The sequence below is a fragment of the Lissotriton helveticus genome, chromosome 7 (genome assembly GCF_964261635.1).
Source record: "Lissotriton helveticus chromosome 7, aLisHel1.1, whole genome shotgun sequence".
Lineage (NCBI taxonomy): Eukaryota > Metazoa > Chordata > Amphibia > Caudata > Salamandridae > Lissotriton > Lissotriton helveticus.
In genome coordinates, this window is record NC_136068.1 from 1486910215 (window position 1) to 1486933422 (window position 23208).

The window sequence follows — 23208 nt, forward strand, 5'->3', positions numbered from 1 at the left end:
TATTAAGTGCAGGTGCTCTAATTTTTTTATTAGGTCACACCCACATCCCCTGGCTCCACCTACTTCCACCACTGGCTCCACCCACAACTGTATATGCTCCGTCCAAATTCTACAACTGGCACTGCTGAAAGCCAGATGTAATACCGGAGTTGAATTTCAGCCAGCAGCCTTCCTTCAACATGGTTTTGATTGAAGGTTCCTCCCCTCCAGCGCCCCAAGTAAATTTTGAATAACGATTAAATCAGAAAGTGCATTTAAAGCACAATGTTGGTGTAAATTTGCTAAATTCACTAATGCACTGAAAGGGAATACATGAAATATTCCTGTGCTCTATGTGCAGACTTGGGGAAAGAAGAATACTGGGGTATATCCTGGTCCCTGTATTTTAGCGGTCAGCCTGAACTTGTGACTTTCCCCCATTCTAGCATGACCAGATGACCACAAGTGGGGCATTGTGCTTTTAGGTGCAATACCCACAATAATTCTTTAAAATTGCACATCTCCAGTTCTAAAAATTAGATTTTTGTCCTTTTGGTGTCAAATAATGTATTACATTTTACTCTATTGTTCTACGTTGGTGTAGGGTTATTCTTATGTTGTGTTTTCACTGTAATACTGTTTGTGTATGCTGAATAAATACTTAACACATTGCCTCGATGCTAATCCTGACTGTTTTTGTGCCAAGCTATCAGAGGCATAAGCACAGATTAATTTAGTTACTTCTAAGGTTCACCGTGACCGGGATTGTGACTGTTGCTTCAGAAAGACTCACACCCTCCCCTTCAATCAACAACCTAATTTCTCACAACAGCCATACAACTTTCATCTTGTACATACCCTGCACCATGATTTGACTGTGGCTGTGGTCACTCACCAGGGATAGTGGAACACCCTCTTTTACAAAGTAGAGCAAAATTTCAGAGCGATCAGAAGGGACAAGATAGAAAGAAGGCAGTGCTGAGAAGAGAGGGACCAAGGAGAGGAAGGGTATAAAAGAAGGCAATGCTGAGAACAAAGCAGGAAGGGGTAGTGAGAGTGGTCGAGCAGGCACTGCTGAGGGGAGACAGGGCAAAAGCAGGAAATGTGCTGAGAGCAAAAGGTTTGTAGGCAAGAGGTTTGGGAGGAAGAGGGAGAGCAATGATTGCTGAGAAAAGAATGTCCAGGTATTAAGGGATTGGAGAGAGTGAGGTCAAGCCCTTGTGGAGAGAGAGGGACTAGATTGTGGAAGGCAGAGAAAGCAGGCATTGTTGGGCAGAGACTGGAACTCAGTCAGGACCCGACTCTCACACTGGGGCATGCATCGCTCCTTCCCTGCCTCTAGCCTTCATCCTGAGATATTAAAAGGAGCCATCAAACTATTTAATATTAAACAGGTTTTACCTTGTTTAATTGTTTTTTCTGCGTCGATATTCATACCACCTAAAAATGCATCTTTGCTCCTTTGATTTTTGATCCCCAGCCATCTGAGAAAATAGTTTCCATTTACCAAGTTCTCTAGCAGTTCTTTCCATAGACTTATAACTAGTTACCTTTTGCCAGCAGTAACTCACTAAAGATATCCAGGTACTGCATGAACTGTCTCCCATCCACCATGAAGCTTTGTTGATAAAAACTGCCAGTATTGTAGGTTAGAACCTTTTTATATTTGAGGCAATTAGGCAAAATAAACCTACCTCTACGGAAAAAATTATGTAGGTTTGTATGCAAATCATTATCCTGAAAACTTATGTGGGAAAGTCAAAGACAAAACGCGTGAACAAAATACTTGAAATGAAGCTCAGACATGAAAAATATCTGGTGACTCTTAGGGGTCAGAATCACTGAAAAGACAGTTGATGAAAACTATTATTATAACAGACCCACTGAACACCCCCATTAGCCATGGATTTTGGTTCCCTTTCATTTTGTAATTCACTTCTGCTAGAGCAAAGCATCACAAATGTAAAAGTAAGGGTGTAATACATTGTAGAATAAATTAACTAACTGAGATCTGTGGCGTAACTTGATTGCCACAGGACTTAATGCAAAGATGGAAAATAGGCAGTCTATCCCCTGATTGGGTTATAAAATGACAATATAATTGAGCTTCAGCGGGCCTTACACAGCCCTGGATCCCGGCGCCACTACACTTGCTGCATAATTCATAACCACACCCCTTATTGCGATGCAATTATAAATGGTGCTGGAATGCTATTCCCGGTAATGCTGCCCCTGCCAGGTTCACGCAGCACTGCAATAAATGTGGTGGCAGCTTTTATACAGTGGCAGTACAGGGCTTCACAGCACGTGCACACCGAGGTTCCACAGTGACTATGGCTAACTTCAGCTAGTTTCAGTTCAAGTGCGAGCTGGTTAAAAAGTATGCTATGCACTTTTAATTTTCTCCACAACATCGCATAAAGTTTATCTTGAACTTTCTCAGCCTGCCTCCCCCACTCTAGCTCACCCATCAGTCCGTCCTCAACCACAAGTATCCAATGGAATTTGGAAATTACGATGTTCCATGGTGAAAGGCAGGCATGCACTGCCTCCATCACGCTACCCAAAAAAAACAGCGTTGGTTTTGGCACTGTCGGTTATGGCATATTATTGGAATAATCAATGGCACCCCTAGTTAGCTGGCTTAGCTTAGCTACTATTACTAAAGTTAGTTCGTTTACAATCACTTCTTAACTTCTAATCTTACAAGTGCTTAATTTGTGCCACTGCTGCCAGCCCCCACAAACTAGCGGAAGTAGCTGAACACATGCTAAAAACCAGAGGTCACGCAGTAGAAGACATCAGAAAACAACGCAAAACCTGACGTCATCAAACTTGCATTCTAGAACACCGACTATTGGTTATTGACAGAAAGAAGGAGCGCGAGATTCACAGGAGGATCCCCTGTGGCAGCTCAGCATCATGTGACTTAATCTCTCCGGTGACCCACAGCACCTTGAAACATTAAAGGCTGATATTCTCACGCTTTACAAATAGAAATTATTATTATAAGGATGCAGGACACGATGAAGAGAACTGTGTTTTTTCTGTTCACTCGACGGTTTCTTTAACACCCTCGAACGTGCAGTCCAGCATTTTGCACTAAACCACAGTTTGAGCTGGACTAAGATGCTACGGCCTTTGCACTTTGTAGACCCCTTTAATAACATGTCCCTCCCCACCCCCCCTGGTTTCTGGCATTCGTGCTTTGTTTATCTGCCATCCTGCTTTCCAGCGAACCTGGCGCAGTTAGGCCTCTCTGGCATGGATGTGTAAAGTCAGTTCCCTAGTGGCTGCGAAGTCCCTGGAAACCCCTTTTGTGCAGTCAATCAAAGGGGCCCCTGTCTTGCTGATGGTCCCTGCAAATTTGATAATATGGCAGAGTAAGTGCATTAGTGAGTGTCTGTGTGTGTGTGCGCTTATGTGCCTGTGACCGTGAGTGCGTATGTGTGCATCATGCATGCACATGTGTGAAAGCATGTTTGCGTGTGGGTTTTCATTGCGGTGTGTGCGTGTATGTTTGTGCCTGTGTGTGCGCAGACATGACTGCCTGTGTGTTTCTTGTATTGCTTTGTGGTATGCACATAGGGCTTCCAACTCCCTGACAAGGTCACGCCGCGCTTGTTAGACGTAGGTTGTCTTACCAGAGAAGTGTGGGGTGAGGTGTATGCAGTTTGGAGATGTGCAGGTAATGTGGTGCAGCGGCGTTGCTGCAGATAATCATGAAGTGTTGCGGAGAGGGTGAGAATGCACACATACACTTATGTAAATAAATCGTTTGTTTTTAAAAACTGTGAGGAATCCACTTACTATTACATGTGGTGGGCCGGCAGGCAGGGGCACACACTGGCTGCACTGTCTTGTGCCTCTGCTTTATGCTCGATTGATTAGGCCGCGGCGGCCTGGTGCTGCCTGCTTGCTACTAGACCGTCACCGTTAGTACTGTAGTACAGTACTACTGGCTGCCAGTTGATTGATGCCTGCACAGGCTGCCCAGGTCTGCCCTTAACGTCGTCCTCGGTTGGGTCGGGCCGGGCTGGGCTGACAACATCGACAATGACTCGTGGGGAGCTGCGGTGATTATGCTGGGGCGTGGCAACTGGTGGCAAAGTGTAAAGAATCTGCCCTATCAGAACCTCCAGCACGGCCCGCCGAAATAAACCTGTGTGTGTTTGTTTCGCGGCCCGCCCCCTGGCAAGTGACAGTCAGTCAACACTGCACTGACTGAACTAAGAAGGGGAGCGCGGGCCCGCGGCTGCCATGAGATATATATTTATTATTAATTTCAATATTGTCTTGGACTTGGGAAGGGCTGCAGGTTTAAGTGGTGAGTCGCAACACTAAACGCCGTGACACTCTGACTCACACTCGGCGGGATATGTGAAAAACTCATTGCGGGCCTGTGGCTGCACCGAGTACATTAAAGGTACATTTTAAAAAACATTAATGTGGACGTGCGCAGCAGATGCAAAGTCCCGGCCCTGATGATTAAGTGCCGGTGCTAAGCACCGGAAAGCACCGGCACAAATTAAGCCCTGGATCCACCTGTAGATCTTCCGGAGCATGCGGAGGGTGTTGAAGCAGGAGGATGTGATGGCGTTGACTTGCTTGGTCATGGAGAGTGTTGAGTCGAGGATGAAACCCAGGTTGCGTGCTTGGTCAGTGGGTGTTGGTGCTACGCCCAGGGCGGTTGGCCTCCAGGAGTCGTCCCAAGCTGAGGGAGTTGAGCCGAGGATGAGGACCTCCGTCTTGTCCAAGTTCAGCTTCAGACGGCTGTACTTCATCCATTCGGCTACGGCCTTCATTCCTTCGTGGAGGTTGGTTTTGGTGGTGAGGGTGTCCTTGGTGAGGGAGAGAATCAGCTGTGTGTCATCGGCGTAGGAGACAATATTGAGGTTGTGCACTCTGGCAACGTGGCCGAGCGGGCCAAGTAGATGTTGAACAATGTCGGGCTGAGGGATGAGCCATTTGCAGCCCGAATACAGTTATATACTGCCAATTTGACTTGTCAAGATAACCCCTTTGCCAAACCCTAAACTCCTCTTTTTAGGGTTTACCTGCACAAGAGAAATCTATTGTTTTAATATAAACTTAAAAAGGAATTACATCCCTACTCCTCTCTTTCCTGGCTTCTCATTGGTTCCTGTGAGTGCCACTTACCTTTCCAACATTTCTATTGGCTGTATCATATTTTACTGCATTTCCAATGCTTGTTCCTTGTCTGCCTTTTTAAAATCATTTTCCCCCTGCCGAAAAAGTGTTAACATTCGCTTTGGTGAAACTAAATTTTCATGAAGTTTTGCCTTTTACTCTTGCAGCATATTCATAATAAAATGTATCACTTGGACAGATTTAGTGATTTGCACGGATCCTCAGTTATTGACTCAGCATCTCTGGCAATTGTGCCACATCCTCCCCACTCCTGGGTTATTTGTCAGGGAGCTATTTCCTTCTCCCGAACGATGATTGATAAAACAGCTCTTTTATTCATTACATAGGTTAAACCGATGCATTACTAATGTTTGTTGCATATGGCATCTATAAGGTAGATCCTAGTTAGCCAATAGGGCGGGGTGCATTGCAATTAAAAGGTTGGGCATGCACATTTACGTTTTACGTCTCGGTAGTGAAAACCTCCTACATTTATTTTCCACTACTGTGAGGCCTGCCTCTCCCATGGGATAACATTGAGGCACCTTAATATATTTCATAAGTGCTAACTTTTGATTGGAAACAGGTAAACATTTCATGTTTGGTGTCTGAGTAATTGTAATTAAAAATTCTCCGTAATGGTAAAGTCAGATTTTAACTTTTGTAAATGTCGCTTTAGAAAGTTAGCTTTTTCTTTCCCTAACCATTTGGTGCAAGCAGCCTGTCCCTGGGTCACATGATGGCAGTTTGAATGTGTTTATTCCTCCCAGACTGCGAGACAGTAGAGGGATTAAGTGTCCCTGGGTGGACCATTAAGTGGGAGGATGGGGTCCATAGCTGGGCACAGCCCTACATGAAAATAAATAGGCTGTGCTCTGCCTTAACACAAAGGAATTGTAACCCCTGCATTGTTCATGCAGAGAACCATGAGTCGGGGCAAGGGAAGTTGGAAAATCCAAGCACTTCAAATGGAATATTCAAGAAACTTTACCTACTTCAAAGAAGGCTGCCAGGTATAAAAATAGGGCCCTTAGATCCACTCTTCAGTTTACTTTCTGAGCGGGTGAAAGGATATGCTGCTGTGTCCTTCTCTGCACTCCAGAAGACTGCTTTGTTGCACCTGGAAGAACTGTTTTGCTACCTGGAGCCTGCCTTTAATCTCAGAGGCCTACCCTTCTACTTGAGCCCTGTTCCACTGCTTGAACCAAAGACTACAAGAGTGATTCCAAGGGCTAGTTGGCTGGCCTCCTGATTAGAGCCCCAAGGACAGAAAAGGCTCCAACCATCTTGAACCCACACCTGGACCCAGCCTGAGTGAATCCTGACCCCCCCCCTCCCCAACCAACCGCTGCCCCTCCAGTCCTGGACCCTTGGTGGTGGTGCTAAAGGTGCCCAGATAGCCGAAAGCCAAAAGCTTGGACATAAAAATTTCTGGTTAAAAACTGCTCCGAGAGCAGAGAGAAGACTGGGACCAACCTGCTCGTCTAGCTGCCTAAGGTGCATTACTGGTCAGCCTGACTTCAAGGCAGCACCCGCTATGTTCTTCTCTGCAACAGCAGACCTTCACCAGAAGGGTATCCGGCCTCATGGAACTCTCATTGGGTATAGCCTCCAGCCTGGTCCCTTGGAGATTTTCGGCTTCCAATAAAGAGCGAAAGTCTGAATGTAGAAATCTTCAGTGCGACTTTGTCCACAGCTCCCTGACAACGACACCTCTTCCTTGGACACTGCCTGCAGTCTTGCCCCGCTCAACTTTACCTTCTCAAGCAACTTTTTACTGAAATTTCTTTTAAGTCCAAAGGTAAACCCCAACTATGCCCAATCCACTTTGTGTAGCAAGCTTGTGCTCCATCGCGGTCATCCATCTTTTTAGACTCTGACCGGGTCTAGCTTGACTAGTTGTCCATGGTTGGCACTTTGATCTTCTATGCGCTCATTTTTACCTTAAACTTTAAAAATTCATAACTCTGAAACTACTGACTGGATTTTTTAAATAAAAATTTGCTCAATTTTTCCAAAATGATGTGGCATTTTTATTGTGTTTTTTCGCTTTATTACTTTTTGTGTGCTGCATAAATTATTTACACATTGCTCTAAGTTGAGCCTGAATGCTTTTGTGCCAAGCTACCAGAGGGTTAAGTAAAGGTTTATTTAGTGACTTTTGTGGTTCACCCGGACAGGGATTGTGGTTATTACTTGAACAGGATTCAGAACCAACAACTCAAATGTTCAACCATTTCATTTTCACTGGATTTACCACTTGGGAAAATAAGTACTGTTTTTTTCCTGCACTGACTTCCTCGTGTAATGTTCTAAAACAGGAGCAGTATCTTCTTTATTGGAAGTTGATATCTTCCCCTTTCTTTCCCAGAAATTCATTCTCTCAGAAGACACCTCCTTACTTGGTTTATCTGCAAAATATCCTCAACAAGTATCCTGATGGGGGCCAGATTCTGAAGGTAAGACATTGAGGGAACCTGGCCATGGTTCATTATAGATATTATTTACCAGTTTGAGGATTCAATTCTGCCGCCCTTGTGGAAAATATATACAATTTCTGGACTGTATAATGTTCTACAACACAGTTGATGGTTCTCCTGGTCTTGTTGCATTAAAAAATATATATATCATTTCTGGGCCGCATAATGTTATATAACAAGGTTTGGGTTGTACTGTTCCTATTGGAGCATAACCAAGGTAGATTTACACGTGGCTGGATCCTCTCTGAGGTGGAATGGTGGGCAGAAAATCAATGGACTGGAATACAAACCTGAGCAATCATCAGTAGTTGAGAATTATTGAAGCATTCCATCTATAACTTTTTAGTTTTCTTCGCAGTTTTATTACACAGTTGAGATGATGGCTCCATCAGCCTTGTTGTTGCAGGGGAGGGGAATTCCTATCGCCCGACGCCCGAGACATCTAGATTTCTTGCAAGGGCAAGAAGTTTTAAAGACTCTGCACTAAAACTAAATCGAGACACCAGACGGAAACAAAGTGCTTTATATGAGAGGCAGTTACATTACGCAAGGATTCATATTTTATTGCTGTAGGCACGTGGAGATTAAAAGATTTGCCCAGACTCACATGATGTTGAACAGACACGGAGAACCGAACCTGGTTCCCCATCTCCAAAGTCGGCCGCTGCGGCTGTTAGGCCGCATCGTCTCCATTGAATATGAGCATGATTTTCAAATTGGCAGGCAGCAATTGCACAGCGCTGTCAGCTAAGAGGTTTTTGTCTTTATCCACGAAGCCTTCATGCAGCTTCCGGGCTCCTCTTCTGGCTCTTTTAATCCTTAGAGCAAGAGGGAAACATGATGCAGCTCCTGCAGTCCGAGAACAGCCTGCATCGGCGGGTAAAAGCCTGGCGGACCCTGCTCTCTCATGGGCTTTTTGTTCACCCTTTTGATGCGCTGCCCTTTGGCCTCTCAGATACAGCCCTCAGGTCGCTCCCCACTCACTCGCATTTGAGGCCTGCAGTGAGTGTAATTCAGGGCCCCTCCCTTCTCACATTGCTTTCCCTCAGCACTTATCTGGTGCCTGTGCTCCCCACTGGCCTCACCTGCAGCCCCTGCTCCCCGCCCCTGGACCTCTCATGTTACAACCAGGGTGTGCATCAAATCCGGCCAGTACTTCCCTTTCCATCAGCCTTTCACGTTTCACACGGTACCTGCACTATGCCTTTAACTCTCCTGTGGCTTATCTGGCCCTTTGAGCCTTAATTATAATTAAATAACTTTACCAAAACCTTGCACTTGAAATTGTCAGGGACTTTACAGGCTTTTCTATGCAGCAGAAAGCGTGACTTTAGGGATGTACTGGGGCGCTAAACTAAGGGTGATCTCTTCAATGTAACACTTGCCCAGGATTACACAATGTGGTTAAGTGGTTGTGATTAGAGGCTCCGCGCCCTCCTGTGGCAGCCGATAATAAAGCCACATTTCCATAGGAGCCTGGTGCATTGTGTGCCTACATAAGGCAGTAATGTACTTCAAAAGTACTGGGTGGGGTAATTAAAGCAGCATGTACGGCAGGACAGTGTGTTTAAGCAGTGTACAGAAACGTGCTTCTTAAAAATAGAAAGGAAAGTAAACTGGGTTGAGAAGGTAATGTAAGTGCTTCCAAAGAAATCTGTCTCTAGAGCCCCGGATTCTCTGTCACAGCTACATCTTGCAATGAAGCTGAACATGAAATGCCACCACAGATCCAAGGCTTTTACTCCCAGGCAGTCAGGAAGGACGTTTTTTTCTGCTGGAAAGTAATCGTATGCAAAACAAATAAATACACCACATGGAAAAGTTCCAGGTAGAAGCTGCTTAAAGCAGAAACAGCTAGCTTTGCAAACCTCTCAGGAGTGGCAGCAGAAGCAATTGAATGTACTTATGCTGTGTGCCAGCCGGCATAAATTACAAAAGTACCAACTATAGAACATCCTCTACTTGCTATGTAACACCCTAACCACCACAAACTATGTCTACCACCCTTTCCTTATCCTGTTCGCAGTCTCAGAACTTTGTCTTTTTTCTAATTCCTCATCTCCTTTCTCTTGCTGTGTCAAGTCTCTGCCATTGGTACAGTTTACCATTGTGACACAGTCTAACCCCCATGCTGTATTTCTTACCCAATCACAGTCCCCTTTCTTTGACTTGCTTTTTATATAAATCCTTCTACATCTCTAGCCAACTTTGGTTCCCTTCCTTTGCTCTCAAACTACCAGGGTAAAACCACTATTCCTCCATTTCCCTGACCTGCTGCCCTCCCTTCTTTCTGCCCTCTACTAACCATCTAGATCCCTGTGTTTCTCATCTCCCTTTTCTGTTAAACACCAACCCATCTCTCTTTAAAAATCAGCATAACCCTAGGTTTGTTGTATTCCCCCCCTGAAGCCAGTGGTTCCTTCTTTAAGACCTCTCCCATATTTAGCTGTGAACTTATCGTCCATCAGTGGTTCCCACTTTAACCCCCGCCTAAGTGCATCACTGCCTTCCTCTGCAACTCTTCCTTCCACCTGCCCACCCAGTTACATCCCTGCCACTCTGTGTAACTCCTCCCTCAGGACATCACTGCATTACTCTGTAACTCACCTGCACCCCACCATACATCACTGGCTCTCCATGTAACCTCTTGGTCATCACTGACTCCCACTGTAACACATTTTTCATCTCTAGAACGAGCCCAAGTAATGCTGATGTGAATGTTTGTAAATGTTATTACCTCTGTCACATGTGATGGAAGGTTTTCCATGTTCTGGTGTCAGGGCATGCCTAGAACATATTAGACCTGGAGGACTGACCAGTGCTTCATTTTAAACGTCTTGTGTACAGTGCACAGGTGCAACACTTGCCTCACTGGTCACTATTGACTTGTTCTCTGGCTGCTGTTGTGAGGGAGACCCCTACGGATTTGTGAAGTATTAATCACATACTGAGAACATTATCAATTTCTGGAGGCTGAATACTGGCACAGCCACCTCCATATTAACCTCATGACCAAGGTGACTGTCACGTTTACTGTAAGTTCATACTTTTCATCCTATTTTTCCATTCCTCTGTCTTATTTTGCAAATGTCTTTCTAACACCCAACTATGTCCCCCTTTCTTTAAATTGCCATTGATTTGTGACCTTATTCCATAACCTAATATTCCTTACTGTCTATCTGCAGACTGGTGAGTTGGCTATCCGGGACAAAATGATGGTTGAGCACATCCCAATAGCACAAAGTAAAAACTATTCATAAGTTGTTGTTTCTGGTCAAAATCCTCTGTGTCTGCACCCAAGCCCTTTCAAAATGCCCCCACAATTTGCTAGAGTACTCTCAAGCCTCCATCTGAAAAGATGGGGAATGTTTTGAAAACAAACAAGTTAATTCTTCAGGCTTTTGTCATCAGGCCCCCAAGTTCTGTTTTTGCTAGATTTGTCCTGTCAGTCACATTATTCATGGTTCTCCCTGGATGTTTGCTTATACCACAGTGTACTTTATTTAAAAAAATGCAAGGTTTGTTTCTAGCTGATTTGTGACATTTTTTATATTCATTGTAAATATCTTGTACAAAAACATATGTAATGTTAATAATATTGATTTACCAGTATAGCAAACACCGGGTAAAGTGTAATTTCTGATTCCTGTATGCTCCCTCTTTGTTGACATTGTTCTCCCAATGCTTCAGCACTAGGAAGTCTAAAATGCACTCTCTAAGACTAAACATACACTTTTAGCGGTCAGTTTAATGATTTAGGAAATAGGTTAGACAAGTAGATTTCTTTGCAGGACAGGTAGTTTTCTGCACAATTTTGTCCACTGGACAAGTACATTTTTTTAAAAATTCCACACCCCTGTTGTTGTATAGAAAATGTACATCATTTCTGTCCGGTATAAGATTATGTTACTCAGTTGATGGTTCTGTACAATGACCACAATTCATGACACAATTGGAGCCCTTACTATGTACATGACTTAGTCTCCTACTGGTTCTGTTCCCTAGGCATTACTCATTAACCCATTTAACACAAGCATAGCTGCACGGTTACCTGGCCATATAGAGCTTGCACAAGTGTCCCTGTAGTGTCTTACAACACCATGTTGTTGATGGACAGTGCTCCTTCGCCTCTTGGCATATGGGAGGAGGGTTCAAAGGGCACATTTCAGGAGGTTTTAGTTTTTGCTGAAGAACGATAACATTTCTTTAGCTGTATTCTTTTCAGCAACTGCTGACAGGCCATCAGCCCAACAACCCTTGCATCTCAGCAAGTGTACCTCGCAGGGCATGGCCTGCTGTGGCATTAGGACTGAGCCCACTCAACAGTGCATCCCAGTGGTTAGACTTTGGCCGGACCCTGTACCCAACCACCCGTGTATCCCTCCTGATCCTGCTCCTAGCCTCAGGGTAGATTTTTTGATCGCCGCTTTTATAAAAAAAGAAAAAGTTTAGAGATTCACACATTTTTTTAAATTCGAAGGTTGTAAATTTGTAATTGTTGCATGCTCATTCTGTGTGAAAATTATTCATTGTATCACAATTGATCTATGGTATTTGCCATCCACACATCCTCACTCTCTCTGACATTCAACCTTACAAACAGTGCTGCTTTCTACTCGCTTTTGTATTTGGCTTTTTTCACTTGATTGTTTTTATCATATTTTATTCAATATCGAGTTTTGTCTATTACACACATCATTTGGGTAACAATTATCATTAGCCCACGAGCACATCGTCATATTTTTAAGTATTTTACACATTAAGCTTGTATGTCAAATATCAAAGAACAGTAAAACACAGATTTGGAAAGTATAACTGATGCAACAAATTAACCGACCAAAAACCAAAACACAGCTTTAATACAGAACTTTGGAGGGTCATCCTCACTAGACTAGTGTCTTATATGTCACTGCTAGAGAAATATGAGGGGGTGGTGGGGATTTTTAACAAGCTGCCTTGCCTGGGCTCACATCACTTATCTATTCATTCCTTTCTGGGTTCTCAAAAGGCAATGTGGTTTCATCACACACGAGAACTTCATCGCAAGCATCTCCTTTCCTCTGCATGCAAGGCAATGCTTTCGACCTTGGTCCATTTACAAAGGGCTCTTCTCCATCTATTAATGGAAGGAAATGCCTCTTACCTTTCCAGGACTTAGCTATCTATTGCCTGATTTTCGTTCTTTAGGTTTTGGAGAAGCTGGCTCAATGGTTAGAGCGGCAGACCCTGATGCAGAGGTCTGGCCCGGGACCTGGGTTCAATTCCCGGCTCTTGGACTCAATTTCCCCGGACCTGATAATTCTCGCCTCGGTGCCTAGTCTAATCATGGGTCCCACTCTGTGACTCTGGGCAATAGCTTGCTTAATCTCCACAACGGCTCCAGCAGCGCTTGGATGGCTGGCTTCACCTTGGGGGTGCCCAGGAGTGGACATTTCACAGGAAAAGCCAGGATGGGTTCCACAGCGGTATGAATACAGCGCTACGAGGCCTCCGGGTAGAAGTGCGCTATATAAATACAATACATTTACATTTACATTTTTGGGAACAGCCCCAGCACGCAAGCCCTTGTGTAAACAGACCTTTTATGTCTAGTGTACACTCAACTGCTCCAAGACTTGCCTTCAGTACACTTGATTATCACTGCAATCCCAAACCATATGGTAAAACCACTCATTTTGGAAACCAAGCCCTGGACAAGTTCTATCCTCCATACCAAATATTCAGATAATTTGTTTCGGGGTCATGTAAGTCACATGAAATTAATTAAGCTGGGTATATTTCAATTATACTCTCTTGGACTTCTTTTGTGTGTACTATAGGATCTTCATACAATCTTTATTGCCAAAGTTCCTGCCAGCTCAGCCCTCAACTTAACCTTAACTGTTCCCTACAATGTGTTTCCTTGATGCATGCAACTGGGAATATCTTTGAGTACCGATTTCCTAGTATTCTAATTCCAAATGTCTGTAACGTTAAGAAGCCAGACATCAATGTGAGGGAAGGAAATTTGTGTAGTAATTCAGATATTCCTAGAACATTGGTTACACAAACACTCTCTGGGGCATATTACCAACAAGTAGCGATATTTATCGCTGAATAGGCTTAGCGACGATTTTTTTATCGCTGCCTATCGCTGGATATGTTAGCGGAGAAAACATGCTATTAGCAACGTTTTTCTCCATTGTGCTAAAATATCCAGCAATAGCGGCGAAATGCGTGAATAACGCTGAGAATACAGCGATATTCACGCATTAGCGACTAAATGCTCTTAGCCATGTTATCCACCTCCCATTGGATAACATGGCTAAGAACTGGTCTGAGCAGGCGTTGGTTTTTGGTGATAGCGGGAATATTTCCATCGCTACGTCTGCCTTGCTAATAGGCAATAGCGACGTTAGCGACTGCTTTCAGTCGCTAACAGGTTGGGTACGCCCACTTTGCATGTCATTAGCGATAAATATCGCTGACATGCAAAGCGGGCCCCAAACCGCCCGCTATCGCCTAAAAGTTGTCGCTAACATCAGTTAGCGACAGCTTGCTAATAGAGCGATAGAATTATCGCCGCTTAGTGGCTGAAACGCCACCCTTGGTAATATGCCCCTCTATTCTTTGCTGAGCTCCAATAATAGTTGTATTCATTTACTTTTAACTACATTGCCTTGAAAAGTGGGCGAGGCAAAATGGTGAGGAACTAAGGGCGTCTCATGGAACGTGAAAATGTATAGGCAGATTAAAATACTTTGGAATTCTACCTCAAGATTCTCTAGAATTACAAATGTGGTAGTTTTTATGATCTAGTTACATTGAAATCACTACAGTGTTAGTTTTGCCTTATTCATACTTGTGTCGATTTTATTATGGTTTTAGGAACTGCTCCAGAATGCAGATGATGCCGGTGCTAGCAATGTCATATTTGTTCTCGATGAGAGAGATTATGGGACTGAAACCATATATTCAAATGAGTTGGCTGATTTTCAGGGTAAGCTACTTCTTGCACCTTTTAGTACGTATTCCCTGACATTTGTTAATACTCACTTTCTACATAACAGGTTCAAATATCTATAGATTTAAACAAATAGGAAGAACAAGGGCAAAGCATGGTCTTACTTCTACTCTAGAGAATCATAATAAACAACAAAGACGAGCCCGAGAAATTCAAACTGCATCCAGGATCATCATGAAAAAAGTATGATTTTTTTAAAAAGAAACCTCACCCACCAACCTAGTTGGTGGCATGCTTTATCATCGGGTTCCCACCTAGGGTGCCGAGTGCCTCCTACGTGTCCGTCGACGCCTGATTACAGCAGAGTGGGATTTTCATTTTTGTGTGCCAATTTGTGAAAAGAGTGAGTTAAAACTGTCAGGATACCCCTATTAGCCAGAAGAAATGTAATAAAGGGCTCCTGGGGCAGAATTAAAAACAAAACGTGGATGTGAAGGAGTTACAAATGGTCTCACACATCCAAAATTAGGCCTACATGTTTCAGTCAATTTGATTTGTTATAAAAGGATTTTTTTTGTTAGCTGAGTCAGTAAATAGCAGCCCAGTGCTGCAGTTAGCAAGCGGCCCATATGTAAAGGTCAGGATGGCCGAAGGCGCCCTCCTGGCCGTACATTGAGTATCATTGCTTCAGAATATTGTACTGCAACACTGTACATCGATATCACAATCTTATTCAGATGCTAAGAAGGCAAGAAGACGCCAAAGCTTCACAACCCATCCATGAAGAGCCACAGGTGTCCACCAGGAGGGCATTTCAGAAAACAAGCGCTTGTAAAATGTGGCATAATGGCCACAGTTGCCGACTTAGGAGCTAAGGGGTCAGGTTCAAGCCCCAGCGTCAGCTCAATATCCTGTGATTCTGGCTAAATCCTTTAATCTTCCCATACATTAAAAATCAATCTGACCTCGTGTAATGAAACTGGTGCACATGTAAAGCTCTGCAATGCCCTTGGGCTGAATTTGCGCTACATAAAACTGCCAAATATATACGTAAATAAATCAATAAATAAATAAATAATGGACATCAGCAGACCGATCTTTGCCATGTTCCTTGTAGCACTCAAGGCCGTAACGGAAATGCATTCATCCTTCAAGTCTTTGGAGGTGGATATGGGTTTCAATGTGCTGTAAACGCTATGGATGAAGTAGCCAAAAGTGTATTGAAGATACATACACAATAAACACAAATCCAACCTTCCTCAGTCCTATGCTCGGTAGTACTGCTTGCTACAATCTCCACACTCAGTACATTTCTAAGTAAACATGGGGAATATTTCCACAGACATGGGGAGAGGATTGAATCAAGCCCCAGCTGCAATAATAGACATAACAGACATGTATACAGAAACCCCACACACACACCAACAGATAGTGATACTTTGCAGAGACATCTTCCATCCTTGAGGTGCCCAGTAGCAGCTGGGCCACGGTGGGGCAGTGCACTTTGGGGGAGGTTGATGACCATCTGAAGATTACTGAGCATCAAGCCAAGCAAAAGTTACATGTGAATCGTGCCCAGGGAGCATGTGATACTTACATTTTATTGTTTTATTTTTAGTGCCCAGTTGTTTAAAAGGCATGGCTAAATGTCCACCTGTTAAAAGAGCATGGCTAAATAACAGTGATTAAAAAATAATCCCAGAGCCATAGTTCAAATGCATACATCACTGAGGGAGTAGCAGCAAAAATACTGATTTTTAAATATCGGCCATTGAAACCGAAATATTGCACTCCTTATATATTGTCTCCAAAATATCGACATGTACTATATCTTCAACATATATAGATGGGGAGGTTTAGTAGTTATTCTATACTTACCCTCCATCCCTAATTCATGTGTATGTATGTATAGGACTCAGATGAGAAACTGTTTTCCATCCCTTCCTGCATCTTGGCCCTGCCTTCTGTGGCAGGACCTTCACCTGCGCCAAATGACCTCCTCTTTATCATTTCATTTCATAAAGCTTTATTCGGAACATAAAAAACATGTCCATAAAAGCACAGATAGTTACATACACATACATTTCATAATAAGGAAAAGTAACAAAGACACATAATGCATTAATTGTCCAGTGCGGGTTGGAGTAAATAATTAAAATGATTAAAAACACATGCTTTTCCTAATACTTATAGCCCTAAGTACAAAAGTTGCTGTGAAAAAACAAATGTCCGGATGATGCAGGTTTAAAAGCAGTTTCATCGAGTCAATAATTGTTCTTACTCCAAATCTTTTTAGAATGGGCTTAAGGTAGAATTTCCGTAATTCATTGTACAGTTGGCAAGACAAGAGAAAGTGCATAGTGCTCTGTTCAGACTTGTTGTCGCAAGCACAGGGACCAGTTGGTCGTACTTTTACAATTGGGCACGCAACCAGATAATGTACAGTTCCCATCCTTATTCTGGTTAGTACAAACTGGTGCGAGACTCTGGTCACCTCTTTCAAATATGGATGAAATCCAATAAATTCATTCATGCTATTGTACAGTTTACATGTAGATTGGTTTAATTCTTCCAAAGCACGTTTCTCCGCACAAAAGTTCAAAAACGTACTTTTCAAATTAGACTTGGAGATAAAAGAGGCACAATACCGATCATTGAACACATTGAAACCAAAAACGTTTTGAAAATTATCAATGTTGTATTTAATCCACGGGATCATCAGGTGTTGGTCCAAAGAAAGGCAATCCTCTATGATGGCTCTATTCAGTGAGGTGCCTTCATTCAGCCAAACGGAGCGCCACAGTGATAGGGGTCTTAACATAATTAAATCACTCAAAAAGTGAATCCCAGTTTCTTTATGAACCAGGATGTTAGAGGAAGATTTGGGTAAGCACAGGAGCCTTTTCAAAAAATTGTTCTCCTCCACCTGGAGGCACCCGCCTGATGTCACACCCCAAACTCCTGCCCCATACAGGGCAGCAGATAAGCATATGGATTGGAAGATTTTTAACATGTCCATGATGCGTCTATTCCCCAACTTACTGGCAAATACAAAAACCCCATTGGCACTCCTGATCATCTTAGTTTTAGCTGCTTTATGTTCAATATCCCAGCTACCATTTTTTGAAAAGTTAATGCCTAGATAACAGAAATTATCAACTTTTAGAACCTGTTCACCCTCGATGTAATAGCGAGAATTAACTTTCGGTTTAGCTCTACCCGACCTACACTCCATCACATGGGTTTTAGACCTATTGATCACCAACTTCCTGTTTTTGATGAAATGCACAAACTTATCCATCAGGCGTTGAAGACCCAACGGGGTCCTGGACAGCAGTACAGCGTCGTCCGCATAGAGTAACACAGGGATATTCAGGTTGTTAACTCTAGGAGCGTCAGCCGCAACTGTCTTCAGGACTGAATCCACCTCATTAATGAAGAGTGTAAAAAGAAGGTGTGCTAAAACGCACCCCTGCCTGATTCCTCTCCCAATGCCGAATTTACTCGTGCATTCCCCATTAGGTCCATACCGTACACTGGTACTAAGTTTTTCATACAGGCGGGCCAAAAAATAAACTATACCATCGGGGGCTCCTATTTCAATCAGTTTAGCCCACAGTATGGCATGGTCTACCATATCGAAAGCACTGCTTAGATCAGCAAAGCAAAGATATAGAGACCCTTTCTTAGCCTGGGTATATTTCCCGACTAAGAGTTCCAGATTCAGGCACTGTTCGATTGTGCCACGGCCTTTTCTGAACCCAAACTGACTGTTAGTTAAAATCTCATTGGTCTCTGCCCATTCCTCTAATCTGACTAGGAGGACCCGGCTCATAACTTTAACCGATGAGTCCAGTAGGGATATTGGACGATAATTTTTTGCATCGCCCCGGTCTCCTTTTTTATAGATAGGGATAATTATTGATTCTACCCAAGTAGAAGGTATTTTGGAACTAACTGCTGTATTAAAAATCTTAACCAGCAGTGGGCCCCAGATCTCCGGGGCAGTCTTGTATACATCTATGGGTACCCCATCAGGTCCTTGGGCCTTCCCTCCCTTACTGGATTTTATGCTGGCCATAACCTCGTCCACAGTGATATTTAAAGCAACGATGGGCCAGCCATTCCCAACGGAAACTAATTTTTTGCCTGAGTCAAATATATTAGAGAAATGCTGGATCCATAACTCCATACTCGCGTTAGATGTGAGATCTGGTGCCTTCTCGTCCTTGATGAATGGGCTATTAACCGTAGACCAGAACAGAGTGCAGTCCCTTAATTCTGCTGCTTGGCTTAACTTAGCCCATGCTTCCTGCTGTAATTCAACCTTTCTGCGTTTAAGGACATGGTTAAAATCCTGCCTAAGTCGGATCACAAGACTCTTATCTCTTGGTTTAACTGCAAGAGCTTCCTTAAGATTACTCCGGGCATTTGAGCAGGCATGATCAAACCAGCCCCTATTTTGTTTAATCTTGCGCCCTATCTCTTTTGTGAACTTCTTATTGATAGTTGAGTTAATACTATCGAAGTGGGCAATACTGGCAACCGCAATTTCCTCTTCTTCGAGAATTGCCGAAATATCCGTCAAACAACTAGTAATGATGGATTCTGATGTTACAGCGGCTTTTTCTCCTTCCCACCTCAACCTAACTCCATTTGCCCTATGGGGCTCGATGTTAACAACAACAGTATCCCTATTGGTTGTGGTGGCATGCTTCCAGATTCTAGTTTCAATAATTAAACAATTGTGGTCACTAAGCATTACATCAACCACCTTGAGCTCAAAGGACTTAGGGATTAGATTAGAAGACATGCATATAAAATCAATAACCGTATTTGCCCCCCTCCCTTTGAATGTTGGTATACTTTCTCCTAGATCATTCTTTGCATTTTCCATGATTTCCATGTCATGATCTACCAGAAAGTTATTCAGGGTTTCGCCATATAAATGATGAGGGAAATGGACCTCAGCCTCCCCCGAATGATTATACACACCACATAACTTCTGAAAGGACAGAGGCCAAACCGCTACATTAAAATCCCCCACAAAAATAAATTCAAAAACACCATTAAAATTTTGCACAACATTACAAACAGCTTTATCTAACTCATTAATGACTACATGCCTAGTACCATCAAATATGTTATTGTAGAAATTAATCAAAAGTATATTTCTACCCCCTTCTTGTGATAGCCATAGGATTTGTGAGTGAACCCCTACTTTTACATACTTCTTCACTAAAACTGGCAATTTGACTGAAATCAGTACTAGCAGCCCTCCTTTGGATCTGCCATGTGGTGAAGCCATGGCGGAAAGCTCGAAGGTTACAAAACCATCATTGCCCTTGAAATTATTACACCAAGTTTCTTGTAGGCAAATGATGTTGAATAAATCAATAAAATCCTTCCATCCCAGCATTTCTACCTTGGCCGTCACCTCTGCAATATTCCAGCTAGCGCTATAGTAGGTTTTCCTGTCCCTATCATGATTGACGTTAGGCATTTCGTCAACAGTTACGGACATGTTAACATCTGGATTAAAAAGCTCTATGTGATTAGAATTCTCCTCCACTCCCCCTATAGTCATACAATCCACAATCGCATAATTATCCAATTCATTTACAGAAATAGAAATAGATTGTCCTCCAGTATCACCGCTCCCATGTGCTGGGTTAATCTTATGTCAGTCGTTTTGATCCAAACAACTTAGCGACTGGTATCTATTTTGGATTGGAACTTGGTAAAACATCCCATTAACTAGTGACAGGGTACTTTCATGGGCAGGAGGGAAATTAGGGGCATGTGTTGCAAATCTATTCCCACCTGGCACCGAGTTCACCATATACATCGGTGTAGTAGGTGAGCCCTCCTGGGGTCCAAAACCGAACATAGGTAACCCGAGTCTATTTACAGTGGGTTGGCGATTGTTAAAGATCTGTAAGCCCTCCCCGTTATTTACAAATGTAGACCTATTGAGATGATTATAAAAATATCCCAATGGCCTAGCAACGACATCTGTCTCGGACTGCGTGATTGAGGCCGCTCTAAGTAGGACCGTTGCAACGTGTTGCGGATGTTTAAAATTAATAATCACGCAGTCACCCACACAGGTCTTTCTTGTGTTACCTATGTGTGTGTAAATGTCGGTGTAGCAGGAGATCGCCTTATTTTTTTGTGATTCCACCGACTCCTGGGTAAATTGGGCCTGAGTTACGGACGGAACATTCGTTAATACTACAACATAGGGTACCCAATCGGGGGGAAGTTCAACCGGGCGCTTGCTAATCCTCACTGGTGCCCTGTTTGTCCCCCCTGTAGCAGTTGGGGTAGCAGTTGGGGTAGCTGACGGTACTGGCCCCCGAACAGTTTTCACCCTACTTATAGAAGACGATGGTCTAATCGTCTGGTTTGGAATAGCCTTGGCTACACTAGTTGACCCTGCTCCCTGCAACTGAGATGGTTGACCCATGCCCTGAACTAATGGGCTTGTTAATGCAGGTAACTCTTTGGGTAGTTGCTCACTAGTAGTAGCAATAGCATGAGAACTATTTGTATCACATAGTTGCGCCCTTTCCTGTGTAGATATTGTGATTGGGCGCGTTGAATCATTGTTAATTAACAGGGCTTTATCCAAAGTGACAGACTGCTTGTCCACCATATCTCGCAATCTCAGAACTTCTGCACACAGACCCTCATTCTTGGATATCAATGGCTCAACAATCATTTTAAGTCTATCATCAATAATGTTCGCCAACAATTCTATTTGATCTGACTTAATAGTAACACAACTTTCTTTCATTAAATCCCCTATATTCTCAATGTTCTCCTTGTCGATATTGTCCTTTTTATTTTTCCTGCCAGGATGATGATTTCCCCGCTTTGGAGCAGTTTTCCTACACGCTCTCATAAGTCTAGTGGCCCTGATGGACTGTCTAGGGGTACCTTCATAGGTCTCATTCTGGTCAACTTCCGATACCGTCACACTATCAGATGGCTCAATGGACTCAGCATTAATGATAGTGATATCAGACTCGGTTGCTGTAATAGTGGTAATAGTGGCCACAGTGACAATAGGCGTGTTGGTAGCATCAGTATTAAGATCAAGGGGCAAATCCATTGTCGTTTTTTGCATGGGACTTTTCCCTAGCGATTTCCTTCTGTCCGTATTGATTCTATTAACCACTTTCAATAAGTAGTTATCTGGTAGGGTGGATTGGATAGACATAATTGGTGGTAGTTCAGAGGAGACAATAAGCCTATTTAAAAACAATGGGGTTAACTCCGAATTGCACAGTTTAGGCGTACTCACTCGTGGTGCCAAGGGAGGTGGCCCGTCCCGTCCCTGGTCGTCCCCGGACGGCCACAGACGGCCCGCCCTCTGCCCGGGCTCAGCCCGGCGACGCCCGCGCGCGTCCCGCGAGGCGGGGTTCCCCTCTCCCTTTTCAGCGCCTCCGGGCGCGCTTGCCGGTGGGCGTGTCACCGCCGAGCCTCCTGGGTCCTGTAGTCTCCTGCCGCGTGGTGGAGGAAGCGGCGCTCAGGGAGACTGCAGCACGGGCCCCCAAGTGTCCGCCGTCCAAAAAGAAAAGCCCCCGCTTGTCAGGGCTCCCCTCTCCCTTTTCAGCGCCTCCGGGCGCGCTTGCCGGTGGGCGTGTCACCGCCGAGCCTCCTGGGTCCTGTAGTCTCCTGCCACGTGGTGGAGGAAGCGGCGCTCAGGGAGACTGCAGCACGGGCCCCCAAGTGTCCGCCGTCCAAAAAGAAAAGCCCCCGCTTGTCAGGGCTCCCCTCTCCCTTTTCAGCGCCTCCGGGCGCGCTTGCCGGTGGGCGTGTCACCGCCGAGCCTCCTGGGTCCTGTAGTCTCCTGCCGCGTGGTGGAGGAAGCGGCGCTCAGGGAGACTGCAGCACGGGCCCCCAAGTGTCCGCCGTCCAAAAAAAAAAGCCCCCTCTTTATCATCTGAGTCCCCAACCCCTTCCAATGAAGACACTTGGATACATTGCACAACAGAGCGCGTGTAGCATGATTTCAAAGCGCATGACAGGGCCATGCAATGGTGCCTGATTTGTGTAACTATCTGAAACATGACTTCAGTATTCCAGATGTCTCTTGAACAGTAGCTTTTGTGGAATGCTGGTCACTTTAGTACCCTGCTCCCCTTTACTTCTTGGGGGCGGATCAGTGCTTAATTTAAACTGGTGTATTTTTTAGGACCGGCACTTATTTTCTTCAACAGACTTTGATAAGAGCAAGAGATAGAAAAACACAAAAGGAAGAAAGAAGAAGGAAAAGAAAGATGGGAAAACAATGGCAAGGGGAGAATGCGGTGAGAAAAATAACCACCCAGGGTGAACTAAGGAGACAGATATGGTGTGGGGACAGATTAAAGAGGCATGAGGTAAAACTTTAGGACCACCACTTATTCTTTTGCAAATTAAGCACTAGCTGTGGTGCAGAGGTAATGCTCATGTACCTATGCATTAAGCACCGCAGTATCTCCTATTGTTGAGAGAGGTAGCAATAACCTTCAAAAATGACGTCATGACTATCAGCAGTACCGCACAATTAACACTTCTGAATTGAGAACCCGGGATATTATTAGCTCCTTGACTCCCCAGTGTACAAGGTCATTTAAAGATGAAGCGCGCTAATTGGTTAATTAA

The 23208-nt window shown here is 44.0% G+C and overlaps 1 protein-coding gene across 1 annotated transcript in view; it reads left to right on the top strand.

The window, feature by feature from the left end:
* The window catches only part of LOC144770408 (sacsin-like), a 263570-nt gene that overhangs the window by 142690 nt on the left and 97672 nt on the right, over nucleotides 1-23208 (top strand). The window contains exons 3-4 of the mRNA XM_078654917.1: nucleotides 7502-7589; nucleotides 14478-14589. Coding sequence (XP_078511043.1) covers nucleotides 7502-7589; nucleotides 14478-14589 — 200 coding nt within the window. The remainder of the gene's footprint in view (nucleotides 1-7501; nucleotides 7590-14477; nucleotides 14590-23208) is intronic.